This window comes from Lolium rigidum, chromosome 2, assembly GCF_022539505.1.
Source record: "Lolium rigidum isolate FL_2022 chromosome 2, APGP_CSIRO_Lrig_0.1, whole genome shotgun sequence".
Lineage (NCBI taxonomy): Eukaryota > Viridiplantae > Streptophyta > Magnoliopsida > Poales > Poaceae > Lolium > Lolium rigidum.
In genome coordinates this window covers 60,541,338-60,561,136 of record NC_061509.1, presented here as the reverse complement: position 1 = coordinate 60,561,136, position 19,799 = coordinate 60,541,338, and the positions used below count along the sequence as shown (strand labels likewise).

The 19,799-nt window shown below is 41.4% G+C and overlaps 2 protein-coding genes across 2 annotated transcripts; both read left to right on the top strand.

The window, feature by feature from the left end:
• The first annotated feature begins 3,526 nt into the window (after nucleotides 1-3,526).
• LOC124689797 (protein RGF1 INDUCIBLE TRANSCRIPTION FACTOR 1-like) lies at nucleotides 3,527-4,797 on the top strand. The gene is made up of 3 exons (XM_047223267.1): nucleotides 3,527-3,808; nucleotides 3,903-4,043; nucleotides 4,483-4,797. Exons 1-3 carry the CDS (start codon nucleotides 3,527-3,529, stop codon nucleotides 4,795-4,797), a joined length of 738 nt encoding a protein of 245 aa, XP_047079223.1.
• A 9,421-nt stretch (nucleotides 4,798-14,218) lies between these two features.
• LOC124686558 (BRAP2 RING ZnF UBP domain-containing protein 2-like) lies at nucleotides 14,219-19,381 on the top strand. Its single transcript, XM_047220487.1, has 12 exons — nucleotides 14,219-14,430; nucleotides 14,519-14,634; nucleotides 14,893-15,001; nucleotides 15,092-15,206; nucleotides 15,934-16,031; nucleotides 16,391-16,497; nucleotides 17,471-17,717; nucleotides 17,826-17,879; nucleotides 18,047-18,190; nucleotides 18,284-18,348; nucleotides 18,785-18,839; nucleotides 18,982-19,381. Exons 1-12 carry the CDS (start codon nucleotides 14,239-14,241, stop codon nucleotides 19,126-19,128), a joined length of 1,449 nt encoding a protein of 482 aa, XP_047076443.1. The 5' UTR covers nucleotides 14,219-14,238; the 3' UTR covers nucleotides 19,129-19,381.
• The last annotated feature ends 418 nt before the right edge of the window (nucleotides 19,382-19,799 follow it).

Here is a 19,799-nt window from a genome sequence, read left to right as displayed (position 1 = left end):
TTTCTACGCAAGAGGTGTACGTGCACACGTGCGGTGGTGCACATGCACTGCAGACGTGCGTGCGACGCAGCGGCTTGCCACGAAAGCTAAAGAAGATAGAGAGAAAGAAGAAAAAAAAACTGGGTTGGAACTTGGAAGTTGGGGATCTCGTGGACCATCATTTTTCAAAAGCTAAACCCACCCTACAATCTTTCCATTACTACCTCTCTAGTCTCTACACTCACTGATCGTGTAGGCTTCGAGCCGTGTGGCTCGCTTGTCATAGAGTGATAGGCTTGTAGCAGAGGTGAAAGGTAAAAGAAAAATATTGGAGTTCGGCTTCCGTACATTTGAATAGCTTTGTGGCTCGCTGTAGCAATTTTGACCGGAGATTAGGGCCATGAGACCGACAAAGCGGTGCTTAGAACCGTGAAGGATCACTGGTTAGACTAAAATAGAGGCAAGTGGCCGGTCTACTTTGGTCTGTGGTCTTGCGGAGTGAGTGAGTGTGTGTGACGACCGTACCCAAGCTAGAGCCATGATTGTAGACAGCTTGTTACAGTTACAAGCAAGAAACGACATCCCTTGCTTAGACACCACTCTTCCGCGGCAAAATTAAATTACTAGTCAAATTGAAAACGTAAAATTTTGTAGGTCAAATCGTAGGAGATAAGTGACGCGCGAATTTGAGGGGCGCAGGCTTTGGAGCTTTGCTATCGCACGTACGTGGCCTTCGGTTTGATGGGTGCATGCCGTTAGGAAGAATCGACAAGAACTAGCCTCTGTTCTTTTTTACTTGTCACTTCATACGTCTACACAATCTCCAATATATAGTTTTGATTACTACTTTCCCTTTTGAAGTCACGACGAGGCAAAGGTAATAACATCCACATCACATATTAAAATACTCCCTCCATCCATACAAAGATGTCGCAGAATTGTTAAAATTCAAATGTATCTATATACTAAAGAGTGTCTAGAACTCTAGATACATCTAAATTTAGATAAACTTTCGACGTCTTTTTATGGATAGAGGTAGTACATTTTTCGAAGAAAAAACTTAAGTACTTGTACACATTAGTTGTCCAAATTGTATAAATTCGGAAGCAAGACTACGGAATCAACACTAGAAACTGCCAAGGGAGGATTTATGCATATATCAGTTCTTTAGTAAAAAAAAAATAACTCGCTGGAAAAAGCTACAGGCATGGAAGCAAATAGTGTCACTGCAGCCTACCTGTTTCTGCACATATACGCTACTAACGATAGCATATATACACCACTGATGATAAACACAAATAACTTTAGTAGTCCTGTTCATACCTCACCCACATGTAGTGTTCTATCAGACTCACCTTCAACCGACATTTTATGGGCACTAAACAGCATCATTGCCTACGACAAAGGAGTAATAAAACGCCTTTTCCCCTGAAATTACTGAATTGAACCAAACTACATGAGCTGAAAAGGAGCATTCTTGGAAACAAATAGCGAGGTAAACGCAAATGCATGAACCGTAGACCATATAAAAGAAGTTCCAGAGATGAAACTGAGCAAACCTTGCTTTTATTAGAACCATCTACAGTTGATATTCGTTTGACTTCCAGAACTGAAAGGCCACTCAGACATTTTAAGGTGGAGCTGTCCATCAGCTCACATTTCCAGGGATAGTGGACCAATATCTGCAAGGAAGTAAGGTTCTCTTTCGCTGTATCATGAGAAATATCACATAAACAACTCTGATCAATCTGAAGAGTACCATCTTAAACCTCTAGTACGTAAACCATGCATCTATATGAATCCTCATAGAATTCATTTTCTGCAAGCCTCATCGGATCCACACCTGGGACAAGCCATTGCGAACCTCATCGGATCCATGCCCGGAACAAGCCAAAGCCGAGATATTGGAATCTCGAAGTCTTTCATGTAAAACTAAACATAGCGACTTGCCCAAATGCAGTGCAAACTGCAATAGGCAGTAACTAGGCCAAAACAATTACCAACTATAGAGGTAGTCCATACTCCATAACAACAGACTCTAGATTCACAGGAGGTAAATGTAATCTGTCCTTGGCATACTCAATAAAACTTAACAAAGCTAAACCGCACAAATTTGTATCTGAAGCAAGAACTGTCGGAGAGTAAAACAGAATGTAGATTCCCCAAAAATTACAGAGTGCACTCTGTAACAGATTTGAGCTACTTTAGTTCACCATTTGAGGTATAATACTCAAGTAAAACAACACCTAGCCTGTGGCAAACACGACGGGGCAAAGCCCAAGGCAGTAATTTGTTAGTGGAGACCGCAGATTTATATTGTATTCGTGTGTTGCCCAAGAAAGGCCATCCTCTACCCCCCACATAAGGCTCCAAACAAGGAATCAACGCGTCCTTGGGGAATGCATTTGTTTAGAGAGGTGAGCTCTAGAGCCAAGGCTAGAGATTTGAGCTTTGGTCATAAGTTAAAAAGTTGGCACAAGGGTTGGGAAACACTAGAAACAGCATCCACGTTCTCTTCACCTCCCCCACCTCCCTTTCTTTCCTTTAGAGTTGTTTTTGGGTGCTTTGTTGGCTCCCTGTGTACACAAGTACATGTCATGCACATCAGCCCAATCTCCAAGAGATGCAAGAGATTTTAATGCTAAAACTTCAGACCTTGCCATGCTGTATGCCGTCCAGAATGAGCATCTGTAAAATATATAATCCTGCTTCATTGTTGAAGAAATAAACATTTATTGTTTAAAGGGAAATTTCAAGTGACTGAAATTCTACACTGAATACTTATCGACATCTATCAGGTTTAGGAACTGAGTCCAATTATCTATTCTATCATAATTTCTCCAGAAAAGACCCACTGCAGTAACTTAACAGTGCATACAGTAACTCACCTCATATACAAAACTTATATCCATGATGGTAATTCACCTGTAAAAATTTCTAATCAATATAACGAAATACAACATTCTATTAGAGTTGAATTTCTCATTTGAGGATGAACCTGCCAAAATTAGCATAATTAGTTGACTTTTTTCTCCGAGAAGGAAAAGCCACTTTGTGCTGTAAATTGGAAATTTTGAGAGGATCAACTTTACCAGTTAGAGTGCATTAGCAACCCTGGGTACAGAATGATATTACAGCTCCTTCCAATGAATAACTATATTTTATAAAACAGCTTTCCTTTGAAAATATCACATCCCAGCACCTGCAACGGCAATTCAGGAACATGTTCTTAGTGTGATGCACAAAGTAACTACACATACCTATGGGTACTATTGCTAAAGCAAGGTGCATCCCATGATAGTGCCATAGATTAAGGAGTCAAATGTCAAAAGCTCAAGTAACGCAGGTATATAGCCCCCTTCTTCTGGTTGATCTAATCCTTCTTAGCCCACTAAACACCCTTCATAAGGTACACTCTCTTCGTCAAAGCTCCCCACCCCTCTTCCAACAAGAAAACACATACAACACCAAAGGCTTTACACCGACATAGATAAACATGGTGAGGTTCTGATCTTCATGCTCTCTCATTCAAATTCACCTTGTACTGATGGAAAGATCATTTGGAATTTTGCAGCATCAGCAGGCAAAGTGGAAGCCAGCATGGTTAGAAGCCCTCAGTACAGAGAAGTTCTTCATAGCATGCTCCTTCCATGAGCACGCCAAGAAGAACGAGAAGAACATATGCTGCCTTGACTGCTGCACCAGCATCTGCCCACACTGTGTGGCGACACACCGAGTACACCGGCTCCTGCAGGTGCGGCGGTATGTATACCATGATGTCGTTCGGCTGGAGGACCTTGAGAAGCTTATTGATTGCTCTGGTGTTCAGGTAATATCCATAACCTATGAAGTTATTGATGGGAGTCTGATAACTGTTCTCTGAGATGCATGTGTGCTCATAATTCTATATCTACATGGTGCAGTCATACACAATTAACAGCTCTAAAGTCGTTTTCCTTAAGAAGAGACCACAGAATAGGCAATTTAAGGGGTCAGGGAATATTTGTACGTCCTGCGACAGAAGCCTTCAGGAACCCTACTTCTACTGCTCTATGGATTGCAAGGTGATTTACTAGAACTAATGATTTATCGTTATTCCATGCGATTACATGCAACTGAATTCTGATGGCTGACAAAATAATGTGATTGTGTGGAATTGAATTATGATTTCTGGCAGAATATATCCAATTGAATTATGATGACCGAGAAAATTAAAGAATATTATTCATACTAAATAAGAGTAGTACAATTACGATCTAGATTCTAGAAGGTACTTAGCAACATTTTTCATGGAATATCCATTTCACAGTATGCAGCTATCTGAAGAATCTATTAGAGAATCAGCTGATAACAACACTATAAAGGAAAGGTGAAAACTAATGTTAGAAAAAAAATAAAAAAATGTGTTCAGAAAGACACTAAATGCATTTGGAGCTAACTGTCGATTTCTGGACAGACACATGGAAAGTATCTGTCAAGTTCACTCATCTGCATCCTTTTCAGGTTGAGTACATATTACGGAAGAAAAAAGACTTATCAGCATACTTGCGTCCATGCAAGACATTGCAGCTTGGTCCTGACTTCTTCATTCCTCATGACGCTGATGATGAGACGACCCACTCAACCCTTGTTGATGTTGACGAGCCTATGGGATCATCCGACTCCGATAATTTGAGCACACCATACCCAAGTTTTGTCCGGAAGAAGCGGAGTGGACCATACATCTGTGCACGATCTGCAAACCGAGTCTCTGATGATGACATGGCCACAAACATGAGCAGAAGGAAAGGGGTGCCTCAACGATCGCCTTTGTGCTAATAAACATTAAAAAATAAATAGTTCTTCATTTTTTACTTCTTTCATGTTCTTTATCTCTTCGAGTAAGCTGGTGCACTACTGACGGAATTTTGTCTTGATGGAACCATGTGATTTCAATGTACATCACCAGAGGCAATTGTATCCAAATTCTGCAGGTAGATGCACCAGTTCATATATATGTACGCCTTAAGATGGTTCATATTATCCCCTTATATATTACTTCTTCTCTTTAAATACTGTTATTGGCCAGAAACCAAATGTGCTCCACAACTTTTCCGCAGGTCATTAATTAAGATTTAATACCTAAACATGGTAGCCATCATGTTCTGAATTATTGACACACCTAGAACCATGGTAACAAAATCAGATAAACGAGGTTAAGTATTCAATAGCCTAGTCCTAAGAGTGTTTTTAGCTAACCAAGGAATAAGTTTACATTTTTGTTTCATTTTACCACCATAATCTGGATCAAGGAAGAGGTTGTTCTCGAACTGAAGGCTGCTTTTGGCAGCTACAGTTGAATTTAATAGGTAAAGAACCTGCCAAAAAGAAGCGTTCCACATAATCATCATATATAGCCCCATATTGAATCAACTGATCTTCTGTGGAATCACAGGCAGATGTAGATTTCTTTGACGAACTAGCAAACCGAGTATTTCATGGAAATAGTAGTAAAATATTCTTTCTATAACTGATAACAGACCAACTAAAACTTTTACAAATTGCAGTTTGAGTCTCACACTGTTGAGAGACAAAATAAAAGGAAAACATTTTGAGATTATTTTCTTCCACCCCTCATTTAAGTACTCTACCCATTTATTATCTTCTGTAATCCGAAAGTGCATGAAGCAACGTGGATCCATAAAAAACATGCAATATAGATGCTAAAAATGGCATCCTACAAATGTTTCTTAATGTAGAAAATGGAAGTCCTAATTGATTATATACTTTCATAGCCAATAGGTCTGGCAAACATATAAAAAGGCTTAACTGTACAGATCAAGTGACTGAAAGAGCAAATTTCCCTTACCATGCAGAAGCTTGCAAACTGTTACTTTACCTTCCATTGCCCATATCATGCCTACAGCGAAACATCAGAAGAAGGGAGTAGACTTCTTGAGATTACCACAGCCAGATGCAATCAATCATACTGGTGCAAGACAATACTGGTTCATCTTATTTGCTTACATATTGTTTCACAAGGAAGGGTTAAGACTTAAGAACACAAAGTTAAAAAAAAAAACTTAAAGCCATTGGAAGTTGAGCAATTGTAATTTAACTAATAAAGCCCTCAGTAATGCCTAGTCAGGTCATCTCGAGATCAGAACTCGAGATTAATATTTTACCAAGCACCTCGTGATATGATTCGGCGCATATAGCTGGAAAGCTCGGGAAGTGCACTCGTGCGCGTCATCAACTAAATATTGTAAGCCTACTAAGATAATCAATGTCTACTTAAACAGTGAAATCTTTGTCATCCTCCTATGATGACGATGATGGTTATAAAAAAGGGATTGGCCTAGTTACACGAAAGTGGCCTCTCTCTCCTTGACTTTGACCGGAGCCAACCATATTATTCTCGCTTGGGTTTTTCTGTAAGCATTTTAAGCTTCTAAGCGCTGTAGTTTCTAGAGTAATTCCTTATTTGACACTACTTAAAAATTGGATATACGAAATCCTTATTTGGCACTGAAAAAGCTTTCCTTCCTACTTGACACTTTGTCGATTTTTTTTGCCTTATACAGTATAACACTTTCTGTCCGTCCCGTTACAGTCTGCCGTTTGTTTTTTCTTCCTTGACCAAACTACCCTTCCGCCAGTAAGCGCTGGAAGAAGAAAAAGGAGAAACCCCCGACCCATTGACGCATCTACTCCCCTGTCACTCAATACGGAGCCCTAGCGGGGCGCGCCGCATAGCGGCAGCAATTGCCATAGGAGAACAGGGGTGGCTGCGGAAGGCGGAGCTAGGAAGGGCGACCAATTCGGGGGCGGGCAGCGGACGGCGGGCAAGGCATGGCAGCAGAGCGCCCATCGGCGAGCTCTGATGCGTGCTAAGGCCATGGTGCAGCAGACACTGAGCAACTCCATCAGGCCGCTGACTCGCTGCTGCTTAGCTGCTTGCAAAAAAAAGATCAGATGTACAGATCGTGATGTGTTTTGAGCAGCTTTGGAAAGCGAAAAATTGCTTGATGTTCATGAAAAAATCGAACTTCTTCCTCCAAAATTTTGTTGCACAGCTGACAGCTCTAATTCCCATTCCCCACCAACCGCAGCCAGGAATCAGAAATAGCCAAGATATAGGGAATATTCATTCCAGTCTACGGTCTACTGCCAGGCATTGCTCACACATTTTTGGCTTCATACAACAGTTTCTTGTTTAAAAAAAAAGTCTATACTAGTACCAGAAGTCGGTTCATATTTGACCATGGCCAAATATGTCACATAATGCATCAAGGACAAAAGAGTCTTTCATGTCCCTATTTAACACCGTTAGTACTCAAAAAGACTGTCATCTAAGGAAAAACAAATTAGACGAAGTGTTAAATAGGTAAGAGAAACTTTTTCAGTGTCAAATAAGGAATCACATTTTTAAGTAGCATCAAATAAGGAATTCTCTTTCGCTTCTAGTACTGCCAATTGTGTTGTGATGCTACAATGCAGATTCATGCACCACCAAATTCGATGGCAGATCTCAAATTCATACAAATTGGCAGGTTTAAAGTAAATAACACTTATTGACTGGGGAAACATGCGATTTACAGAAGAATAAGTTCAGTTGTAAAGTAATACAGTAGTGTTCTTCTGTAAATCGCATGATCTCAAATTCATGCAAACTGGCAGGTTTAAAGTAAATAACATTTAACGACTGGGGTAACATGTGATTTACAGAAGCACAAGTTCAGATGTAATGTAATATTCAAATATCAACTAAACGGCGGCATGCAAGCAACTAAGTAGCAGGTAGCTGATCATATCATGTCGATCGTGTTAAGGTAGCTTAAGTTTGCTGGACCACTCCGATAAGATCAAACAGGGCATACTCTTGTTTTAAGTCATGTTAGCATCATATGACTGAGATACAGATGCCTAATCATGCTTTAAAAAATCAGGTACTCAGCAAAATAATAGTTTAATGCTACTGTAGTAAAAATCTAAACAATGAAAGAATGGCCATGCAATGAGCGAAGTAACACAAATCTTGATATATGCATAATTTCACGCACAGCCAACAAGGGTCCACTCGGTATTTATGATGGGAAAAGCATACCTAATGGTGGAAAATGCATCCAATTAAACTGGCAGAACCATACCGCTGAGAAATTTGGACGTAGAAAAATGGTAGTGCTGAAAGGTTTTAATCCTTCAAGGATGAAAGATAAAACTCAATTTATTTGGGGTTTAGCCACCAAAGTTTCACGAAAACCGTAGCAGTAGTCGTAGCAACGTACTACTTTCTTTCTTCTCTGCCTCGAGCTGAGCCATGGAACGTCCAACTGGATGCTTCAGATTTCCTATATTAGAATGCAACCTGACATTATATAGCCCTCAATCTCTCAACGTATATACGCAATGAGGGATTCATATTAACTGACAAGAACTTATTTGTTCGAAAATATCAAAAATTTCTGGTCTATGTTCGTTGACCTCCTCTGTTGTTCCAATAAAGTTGAATAGTCTCCTTTACATTGTCCCTGCAAGTTTCAATTCCGAAATTCAGCTTAGAATTCACGCAAGCAGAAACTGTTATGTACGGAAGTACATGGCCCCACCATGGCAAGTAGATGATTTCCCAATTATATCATAAGATCACCAATCCCTCAGTTAGGCTGTTTAACATTTAAATTGGGAAGATATCCTTTAGATTGGGCTCTTAAGCCAGTTAGACATAAGATCTTAGATTGGATTCTTATGCCTTTATGAAGAATTAATCAGCCCCTAGTGCACAATAGAAACAATATTGTCATGCAGCGTTCTTCAAATCTTTAAACAGTTTTCTGCCATTGACTTGAGCATCTTCACATAGATCCTGTGAACCTAGAGGTTAAAACTGCTCGTTATACCCTTCAGTAAAATCTTTTCCATATCCATGAGCGAGCACATGCTTATTTTCTAGAAAAAGCTACATATTTGTTTATCTTTGCTATAAAAAATGGTTGTTTTAAAGATTACAACATTAGGGGGGGGTCAACTTGGTCGGCCAGAATACACACACTACCCCGGCAAGCAGATATCATACAGGTTCAATGGAACAAAAATTACAATCCAAAAACTTGGAAACCAAGAGGCCTAGCGAAGGCCACCTCCATAATTCGCATCTGGTGAAGTCAACCACATGAAATTATTGACTAAAATCCATGTAAATCATCTCAAACAGTCAACTAGATTAACAAATAACATAGTTTTCTGTTTCTGGGGATGCTCAGTCAACATATTACTACTAACCAAATAGCAGAGGATCATTGAAACCAGATCGGTGAAGATCTCCAGGCAGGTTGACTGCAACCTTGGTAAGTGCATTATTGATCCATAGTTTCAGAAATAGTTAACCTCTGTATATTTAATTAATATAATATTTATCTTATCTGCTGTTTCCAGGAAAGTAATAATGACTACTTTTTGAAAACAGGACCTGATTTACCTTTTCCGATCACCACTTCCTGTTACAAAGAAGGTTCCTAGAAAACATGTATATGTTCTTCAAGGAGAGTAGAACTTCACGATGAACATGTAAGCTAAATGAAAGCTGTGGCTACTGCTTTGATACACCAATATAGAAAGCATGATAAAGCCCATGCACCTTGCTCAGTAAGTAACCAAGACCAAAATATAAGCACACATATTTTAACGCCACATTAATTTAATTGTGTAGACGAACATAGCTGGTTCATTAGTCTACGCCTACGAGATAAATTGCACTGAAGTAGAATAGTAGTAACACACAATATAAAAACTAGGAAAATGTCAATGTACCTGTCCATGGACCAGAACGCAAGAAGAGAGATGCTTTTGCCCCATGGACAAGTTTCTGTACTTTGAACACCTGAATTTCGTGCCTATGAGTTGCTGGCCTGTAAGATACATGAGGCCAAAAGAACAAGGAGCAGATCTAACAAAATCCTGCACATGACAAACCCATAGATCTCAACTTGGAGGGATGAACTCTGAATCCCAATCCAGCAAAGACTTGGCTTCCAAGCTTCGTACTGTCATGTAGAGTTGCACAGCAATATTGTGAATCATAAGGCATTGTTAGTGCATCCTCTGGTCGGACTCAATCCACCTGATGGACATGGAAATTGAACCAAAAGGGTGAACTCTCCATGATAATCTTGTAGTAAGTCTGAATTCAAACCATGTTCTGCTCCGTACTGTCATGTAGAGTTGCACAGTAATATTTTGAGTCATAACTCATAAGGCTTGTTTGTATATCCTATATTCAGACTCAATCCACCTGATGGACCTGGAAATTGAACTAAAAGGGTGAATTCTCCATGATTATCTAGTAGTCAGTCTGAATTCAAACCATGTTCTGCTCTGTACTGTCATGTAGAGTTGCACACCAATATTGTGAATCATAAGGCTTGTTTGTGTATCCTCTTATCAGACTCAATCCACATGATGGACATGGAAATTGAACTAAAAGGGTGAATTCTCCATGATAATCTAGCAGTCAGTCTGAATTCAAACCATGTTCTGCTCTGTACTGTCATGTAGAGTTGCACAGCAATATTTTGAATCATAAGGCTTGTTTGTGTATCCTTTAATCCGACTCAATCCACCTGATGGACATGGAAATTGAACCAAAAGGGTGAATTCTCCATGATTATCTAGCAGTAAGTCTGAATGCTCCAGTGCTCTCCAGTACTCCACCCCACCAAAAAAACGTGGCGCCCATCCATCCCATCATCATCCGTCCTTATCCACTGCAACCGACATAAGGTTCTGCCATTTCTAGGGACATTGGGCACTAAGCTCATCATCAGGATTCTGAGAGCCCAGACACGGTTAGTGCATCGCCCACACTAGCAGGCATCGATGGATCATGAACAAAGTCAACACCTTGCACCCTGCAAAACTTAGCAGTTAGCAATTCACATCTGGCTTTCGCATGGACGCGGTCCCTGGATAGCTGCGCTGCACCGCAACGCGCGCGGCATTACGTCGAGCACTTCGCGGGCAACCAACCGGCCGGCGGCAACATGCAATGCTGACCTTTCCCAAGTTTTCCGTCAAGCCGCGCCAGGAAGCAACTGCAAGACGCGCGCGGTGGCCGAGCCGCCGGAGGAAGCGGCAGCAGGGAACTCGGGCGGCGATCGGAGCGTGGGCACGTGCCTATTTCCATCTAACCTCCTCTGAAACTGAAACCGACCTGAAAAATCAACCAGCAGCCGATCGCTAAATTGCGTACAGTAGGGCCCGCGATAGCGCCTTCCTAATCGCTTATAGGCCCTCTTTACAGTTACACTAATAACCGGATCTCTTTCTCGGGTTCGGACTTTTTTTTTTTAACCTTCTCTGGTTTGGACTTTTGGTTAAGTTGGATGGTGCATCAAATCATGTCCTTACCCCTCCTCAAACATCAAATACTGGTATATACATATAATTTTTTTAGTTAAATTGGCTAGTGTATCAATTTTATATATTTACCCTCAGGGTGCATTGAACATCAAAGACCGAGACCGAGACAAACACTTGAAACATGCCCTTGCCCTCGGAGTGCATCAAAACATTGAAGACAGTAGTAATAAACTGGACAGCTTATTGATTCGAGACATTTTTTAATATGGAGTTCCTATAGTTCGTAACCGTTGGTCGAACCGTTGGTTTTCGCCCGAACCAAAGGAAACCGGAATTCGGTCGAAAGAAATTCTTGTGCACGCGAGTGGAAAAAGAATCTTTGGGCAGTAGGATTTGTACCCAGAATCTTACCCTTGGCGTTCTGAAGTTCCTGACCTCGTGCGATGACTACACAACTAATATAAGAATTTTTTACATCAAGGCGAACTGAAGAAATTGTAATTTATATTAAACATTTTTATCTGTTTCATATTTTATTATCAGGCTACATTTAATGGGTATAGTATTACTTAGTTGGTGTGGTATAGTGTGGCCAAATATTAATTTTATCATAATTTTTATAAATTTGTTATCCATTTGATTGCAAAATGCACTTGTTTTTGTACTAAAATTAGAAACTATCTTGCAACGGAAATTTCGTTTGAGTCCATGCATCTCTCTCTCTGGGTGGGTGGGCACGCACTAGCACTTGTGTGTGTGTAGTGTTCGCCTAAATCTTATTATCCTTGTACGATGGTGTATATCATCATAGCATACTGTTTAACAAATATCTTAATAGTAGTTTATAGTGTATGATAAGGAAACATATTTGTAGAAACTTGTAGAGTATAACTTAAATAATTTTAATTACTCAAAAATAAATGTAGGGTCGACTGTGTCTTGTAGTTATGGTTGTTTTAACGGAATTGCTATTTCTAAGTTGCTTGAAGTTTAATAAGTCTCTATCACGTCTAGAACCGTATGATGGAATGCTTGAAGATCCGTGTTTCCTTGTTTTGTTCCCTCACGTCAGGGGTTGTTTCTTTGTAGGAAAAAGCCTATCGCCAGCGCACCAAATTCGGCAACCGCCGGCGCACCAGCGCGTGCTGGTGGTAACGGCTTATCGCTAGCGGTAACTCGATTTATTGCCGGCTCACCAGCTTAGTGCGCCGGCTGTATATTTTCCGGGATTAAAAAAAAAGGATGATCTAGATTTAGATCTAAGTCGAGTTCTAGGTCGTGACATCCATCGCCGTGGTCATCTGTGTGGTTGTGGTCGTCATCGTTGAAGGACAGAGAGTAGGTGGTCGCCGGAGTGAGAGGAGGTGGTCACGGAGAAGCTCGCCGGAGGGTGGTCGTCAGAGTGAGAGGAGGTGGTCATGGATAAGCTGGCTAGAGGGTGGTCGCCGGAGTTGGAGGAGGTGGTCGCCATTGAGTAGTTTGAAGAGGTGCTCGCCGGTGGGAGGGATATGAAGGATTAAGGAGGATGAGAAGGGAGGAAGAGAGGATGAGGAGAAGTGAAAGAGAAGAGGGGAGAAATGGAAGAGAGAAGGTTAGTCGGCTGGTTTGGGCATATATACCCTAGCTAGGTGTATATTTTTTTAAAAAAAATCATCAAAATCTGAAACCTGAAGAAAAAATCTGTTTTCCTTTTCGATTTTTAGAAATCTAAAAAATCGCTAAACGGCCTAAGGCAGTTGAATCGGATGTAAAATTTTGCGTAGATATATTTTAATATTTTTTCATTGAAGGTCGTATGCAACCAGAAAAGGGGTTTTACCAAAACATGGCGCCATTTTGACAAAAAAAAATCGAAATTCACGTTTGTTAATTCTCAGTAAAACTAGACGACACAACACATGGCGGTAAGGGTGGGTCAGATTCTGGCATCTATCTGGAACTGGTCGAGCCTTATCCCTGGCGCGTCTTTCTGGACATGCGCTGATGGTATTTTTTAATCACCGACATGTCTCAATAGGCGTGCAGCCGTGGTAAATACCACCGGCGTGCACACTTTTTGGTGCTCCGGTGGTAACCCTAAGCCTATAGGCCTTTCCCCATTAGTTTTTCTCTACTCACGTTAGGGTTTGTGGAGTACTCTGGCTACCACCAAAACAGATGAGGGAGTTAGAAGCCTTTCATCACCCCATCCACGCTTATGTCGACGATATCGCCGGTGATTTCAAAAAAGGAAAAATGATCCCATTGCGACTTGCAAGAAATGTACGATAACCTGAGAAACTCCAGATGATGCTAAACTCCAAGAAGTACATTTTTGGAGTACCAGTCCACAAATTGCTGTACTTCATCATCTCTCATCGAGGACTTGAAACTAATCGGTAAAATCATCGCATTGTGCGGGAAGCAGCACGATATCGGCAATCTACAAACCTTGATATCGGCTCAGTTCTTTTGGCAGCTTCTCCGAGAAGCTGCCCTCCTCCCAGCTTCCTGGAGAAGCCGCTCCAAAAATTTAGGGAGGCTTCCGGACTAGTCTAGGCTAGATCATTTCGGAAGCCTTTCTAAATTTTGGGGGCGGCTTTCCCAGGAAGCTGGGAGGAGGGCAGCTTCTCGGAGAAGCCACCAAAAGAACTGAGCCGTAATGATGAAAAGATAGTTACAAAAATGGGTAAAATCATCGCTATTCTTGAGATTACAAGGCCCACATGCGTGAAGAAGGTATACTAGGCCTTTTTGTTTTTCACAAGAGGCACTCCGCATTTCTGCTGGGAAAGACGGGTTTCTCTCGCGGTCATACGCCATCGCGGTATCTCACTGAAAGCTTTGGCCCCACCTTGTCGAGTAGTAAGACGGAACTTTTTTTGATTAACCCCTTCTCCGCCGTCGCCGTTGGCTTCTGATCCATCCTCTCCGTCTCCGGCCATGGCGACCGCCGGCGATCCCGCCGCCCTTCCCCCTTCCGCCTCTCCCTTCTCGTCCACCGGCGCCCTCGAGTCGGTCCCCTTCTCCTCGGGGAACCCCCGCATCGAGGAGACCCGCGGCGTCGTCCTCCTCCACCCCGACCCACCCGCCGCTGCCGCTGCCGCCGCCTCCTCCTCGTCCTCTAATCTCCCGGTAAGCCATATCCTAGGGTTTGTATTTCTGCTGTTCGTGAATAGGGTTTAGCCTCCTCTAACATCCGCTCGCGGCGGCGTGTTTCTAGGTCGGGAGGAAGCCGCGGGTGTGCGTGCCGGCCGTGCCCAACCACATGACCTACGCCGACTTCTGCCGCTTCTGCGGCGCCTTCGTCCCCCACATGCTCGAGATGCGCATCGTCAGGTACCTCGCTTGTTCACCACTGCGTAGTTCCTACACTTGCGTGCGGCCTCAGGCCTCAATCCCCTAGCTTGGTCCACTCCAATCTGACGGGTTTTGATAGGTTCAAGTCAACTAGTCTGCGCAATTTCCTCAATCCCATCATTTGTTTGGCCTTAGTAGACTACAAACCCTCAAAATTGTCCAACGTAATGCCTTTGGGGCTTTGAGTTGCTTTGGTGTATCTGCGAATTGGAGTCTTAATTGGTGCTCATGGCGTAGGATCGACGGAGCGGAGGACCAGTACAGCGTTCTCATCAAGTTCGACACGCTGAGCTCCACCGATAGCTTCTACAAGCACTTCAACGGAAAGCGCTTCTCGTCGCTGGAGGTGCTGGCTTCATTTGATTCTGCTGAATTTCTGCTGCTCTGATTTTTAAGTTTGTTGCGGTGATTGATTGGAGATTGGATGTGTTTGCAGGGGGATGTTTCTCGTGTACGGTTTGTGGAAGACGTGCACTACACTCAGTTGATTGAGCATGCGCATAGCTCGGTTACAAGCTTGGCTGAGCAGCCTAACTGCCCAGTTTGTCTAGGTATGTGGAGGTGTCCTGAGTTATTCTAGCTATCTGTTAGTAGAAATTTGGAATATCACATTCTCTTGTTTGAAATAACTTTGTGCAGTTTTACTTGTTTTAAAATGATTAGAATGTTCGCCTACCGCATTTTTTTAATTACTCTGTAGCTCACCTAATATGAGAACAGAGTTCATTCATGATTTGTTTGAAGACGTAGTCCACATTATGGACCTGTGCATCACACAATTAGTGAAACCTGATTCTGAAGCATGCATGTTTGCTATCTCTGTTCCATTGGTAAACTTAAGCCACATTAAGTTTTCACCTGGTGCTAGTGCTGTTGAAAACTAACTCCCATTTGATCCTCATGGATTTGCATTATTTGAGAATGCTTATGTCTTATCCTTTTGTTAACCCAGACATGTAATTTTGTGATTATTACTCAAATCATTTAAACTATAAATAGAGGCTAAGAAGGTAAGATGATTCTTTTCACTATGCTATACTGTCGTCAGATAGTTCAATCTCTTTGGAAATTTGTGTCATATATGCATCTTAAAACTTTACCTGTAAACTGTCCACCACACTTTTTATGTTCACAAGGCATGATATAGGGGTCGCACTCCATGCCTATTTACTAGCTCTGTAGCTAAGTTTTTTTTTTTTTTTACTTTTACATAAGCCCAACCAATAGATTTTGAGTTTATGTTGATTGCATTGTTTGTTTGTTTCTATTTTTTATCAGAACGACTTGACCAAGATCCTGGAGGCATTCTTACTACAATATGCAACCATTCTTTCCACTGTTCATGCATATCAAAATGGACAGACTCTTCATGCCCAGTAAGATCTGATATACTTAGTTCATAACTCTTGTTATTAATATTAGAGTTGATTAATTCGAATTATACTGTTTATATATACAACCAAAATCAAATTTACCACAAAAATATAAAGACATAACTGTGCTATCAATAGTTGATCTTTGATTTGCTGCTACCAAGTTGACAGCATCTCAAATTATATCACTTAGCCGCTCTTTTTTTTGTTCAGTACTATGTATAGCTAGACCGAGGCCTACTGGCTCTAAAGGATTTGACCCTCATTGGGATTTTGTTTTCCCTTGGTCTAGAGAAACCACGCTATTCTTTTTCTATCACTGCGAAGAATCCCTTCTGCTTACACTGGAAAGTATCGCATAGGTTTGTAGGTATTGTCAGCAGCAACCGGAGAAATCCATGTGTTCAATCTGTGGAACTTCAGAGAATCTTTGGATTTGTGTAATCTGTGGTAATGTTGGCTGTGGAAGGTAAAGTATTTCATGTTCACTCTCAGTTGCAGATTTGAGTAGTTACTTCTTCTGATCCAAAGCTTAGGTCTTCTGAAACATTGAAGAGTCTTCATGATCATACTTTGACCATCGATGTCTATGCAAACATGTTTCCTTCATAAAATTATTATGTATTATAAAAAAATATAATAATACAAATATGTAAATATCAATTTGATGTTTTGGATGCTACTACCTCCGTTCCGAAATGTAAGCCTTCTTAGAAAGCTACTCCCTCCGTCCCGATTTAATTAATTTGCCTGTAATTTTGCGCAAAACTCCCTACCATTTTCTGCCCGCTACCCGCCCGTCCACGCCCGTCCCCAACTCCCCATCCACTCCCCGCACAGTCGTCCGCACACAAGCAAACAACTCACGGCTGGAGAGATCTGAGATCGAGATAAAAGAAGGTGGAGGAGACGCTGGTGCCGCCGAGCGAGCCGACGCCGCGGCACGCGCTGTGGCTCTCCAACCTCGACCTCGCCGTGCCCAAGACGCACACGCCCCTCGTCTACTACTACCCCGCGCCCCCGCCCTCCGTCGGCGGCGACGGAGATGGAGATGATGGGGAGGAGCAGTTCTTCGCGCCGGAGAGGCTGTGGGCGGCGCTGGCCAAGCCGATGGTGCCGTTCTACCCGCTGGCGGGGCAGATGGCGGTTGGCCCCGGCGGGCGGCTAGAGATCGACTGGCGAGTGGCGAGGTGGATCTGGACAATTAGGAGTGCGCTATCAATATTTTCAATTAGTTAGGACTAAAATGTAATATTGTTTTTCTGAAACGTTTTCCCCTCTCCAAGTTAATTAAATTGGGACGGAGGGAGTAATTCGTAATAGTAATTATTTTCAATAGATGGTCAAACTTCAAAATGTTTGACTGGTAAAAAATGCTAAAAAATGGCCTTTATTTTAGATTGTGTGTAGTAACTTATCAAATTTGATTGGTGGGGTAACAGGTACAAAGGTGGTCATGCTATTGAACACTGGCAAGAAACTGAACACTGCTATTCACTTGAATTAGAAACACAAAAAGTTTGGGATTATGCTGGTGACAACTATGTCCATCGTTTGATTCAATCCAAAACTGATGGAAAACTGGTTGAGTACAACTGCTATGGTACCCATGGAGCAGATGGAATGTGTTCAATATGCAGTGGTGATGCAGGAATGGATGAAGCTATACTTAACAGTAAAGTTGAAGCTGTAATGTACTAAGTAAATAATCTTTGTGGAAATCATTAACAATACCTTGGTGGTATGTTTCTGCATATGTTTTCTTTGCTTATAAATTTTCTTTTCCAATTCTTTTAGATTGTTGAAGAGTACAATGATCTCCTCACGTCTCAGCTTGATAAACAAAGAAATGTAAGTTCCTATGTTCTTGTGCTTACCTGGTAGATGTTTATTATCAATTAGATAACAATACACCACTTTTAGTTATTAAATTTCTACATACCATACCATTGATCTATTGTGCTTGAGAGGGTAACCAAAGTGATGTGAATCTGACTTTGATTTTGGTGCTAATGTAGTACTATGAGTCACTTCTGCTAGAAGTCAAAGAGGAGTATGAGAGAGAAGTTTCTGCTGCTACTGCAAAAGCTGTGAGCATTAAACACCCAAAGTTGCAGACAAAGCTTGATAAGTGCATTGAAGAGAAACGTTTTCTTGATGACGTGAGCACTCAATTATTTGTTGAAGTTAGGTCTAAATGTAAAATTAGTAACATTGGTTACATATGTACTCATATTTTATTTGTATTTTTTCAGATTAATGCCAATCTTGTCAAAAATCAGGAGATGTGGAGAGAAAGAATTCGGAAAGTACAAGAAAGGTATTTGTTATTTTTGAATTATCACAAGACAATGGATGAGTTAATGCTTTTATTCGATACAATCCCACAACTATTCCTGCTAGATTATAGTTAGGCTGGGTAAAAAAGCGCTTTCACTAGCTGGCACAGTACTAATGCTCAATGGTACTCATGTGAAATTGCGGCTGTGAAAATTTCATGCTGATCTTATTTTGGTATAGGTTATATTGTTTAAATGTTCCTCCAAATGTTGTCATGAGTAATCAAACTCCTTTCCTGGTCATGAATATTTCTTGGTTGCTTTTTTTTTATAATGTTTATGTTGACTTCTTGTGATACGCTCTTGGGCCACCGCTGCATGTGTTGAACATAAGATGTTGATCATTGAGAATTCAGAACATAGTTGTAGTTTCTGTTTTACTTTTAGTCTGGAATGTGTCTAAGAAATTATTTTCAGGGAACAAGCTGCGCTTAAACTGAAAGATGAAAAGATCAAGAAGCTGGAGGCGGAGGTTAGTATGGTTAAAGTTAACATCATTAGCTTAGGCGATACTGCATGACATCTAAAAATAAAAGGTTACCAACTATATCATTGCATGTGTAAAACACGTAGTTTTAGCCTACGTCTAACTGTTCCTTGTCATCCTGTGACAGCTAAGTGATTTGATAGCCCATATTGAGTGCCGAGACGCTGTGGCAGCAGCTCCTGAATCAGTCTCAAGTGACATACAAGGGGGCACGATACTTCCTGGACCATCGACACCATCCTCCAGCAGCAGCCGGGACAGAAAGCGGAGTTGAGATCTGCTTACCGTTAATGTGTTTTAGTGAGTGAAACTTTGCACCATTAGAGTACGTTCTATTCCTAAATCTCTGCCCTTAATTCGAGAGTAACATGCATACATCTGATCTTCCAACTCATGGTTGGTAGTATCTATTGATTGATGGTAACGTGTTGCCCATGTTGGGATCTGGCTTCTCAAATCTATGTCAATGTGGATCCTTAAATTCCATCTGAAATTGTTATTTTAAATTCAGCATATAACGTTGGGTAGATATGTGTGATTCATGTACATCTGGAAAGGAGTTTTTATGGCGCTGGCAAGATATTTGTGTTGAAGGAGTCTCACTGAGATACTGATGTAGACGAATACGGAAGCTACTAGAAAATACCCTGAAGCCAAGTACGTGGTCGGTATTTTCGATGTTGTTTTGGAAGAAGATGCACAGCAAATCAAAAGATGTAGGCACGCAAGCAAACCACGAGTGCGACTGTCATTATCACGACATATAGATGTTTTGTTACTGATTTTTCTTAGTGATTTTTTACTGAATTTCTTAGTACATGATCATACTATCATACTGTATCATGTACCCAGCTAAGCATTGTCCAAGCACGTACCGATCGACGTGCGTATATACGCGTCCGCCCGCCGATCCGACCTCCCATTCACGCCGTCGCCACCAGTATA

Bases quoted from the DNA above. Each gene is read 5' to 3' on its own strand.
- LOC124689797 (XM_047223267.1), top strand. From the start codon at position 3,527: ATGGAAAGATCATTTGGAATTTTGCAGCATCAGCAGGCAAAGTGGAAG. The intron at 3,809-3,902 runs GTAATATCCATA...TACATGGTGCAG, and splicing joins TTGATTGCTCTGGTGTTCAG to TCATACACAATTAACAGCTC. The intron at 4,044-4,482 runs GTGATTTACTAG...CATCCTTTTCAG, and splicing joins ACTGCTCTATGGATTGCAAG to GTTGAGTACATATTACGGAA.
- LOC124686558 (XM_047220487.1), top strand. From the start codon at position 14,239: ATGGCGACCGCCGGCGATCCCGCCGCCCTTCCCCCTTCCGCCTCTCCC. The intron at 15,207-15,933 runs GTATGTGGAGGT...ATTTTTTATCAG, and splicing joins TAACTGCCCAGTTTGTCTAG to AACGACTTGACCAAGATCCT. The intron at 18,191-18,283 runs GTGAGCACTCAA...GTATTTTTTCAG, and splicing joins AGAAACGTTTTCTTGATGAC to ATTAATGCCAATCTTGTCAA.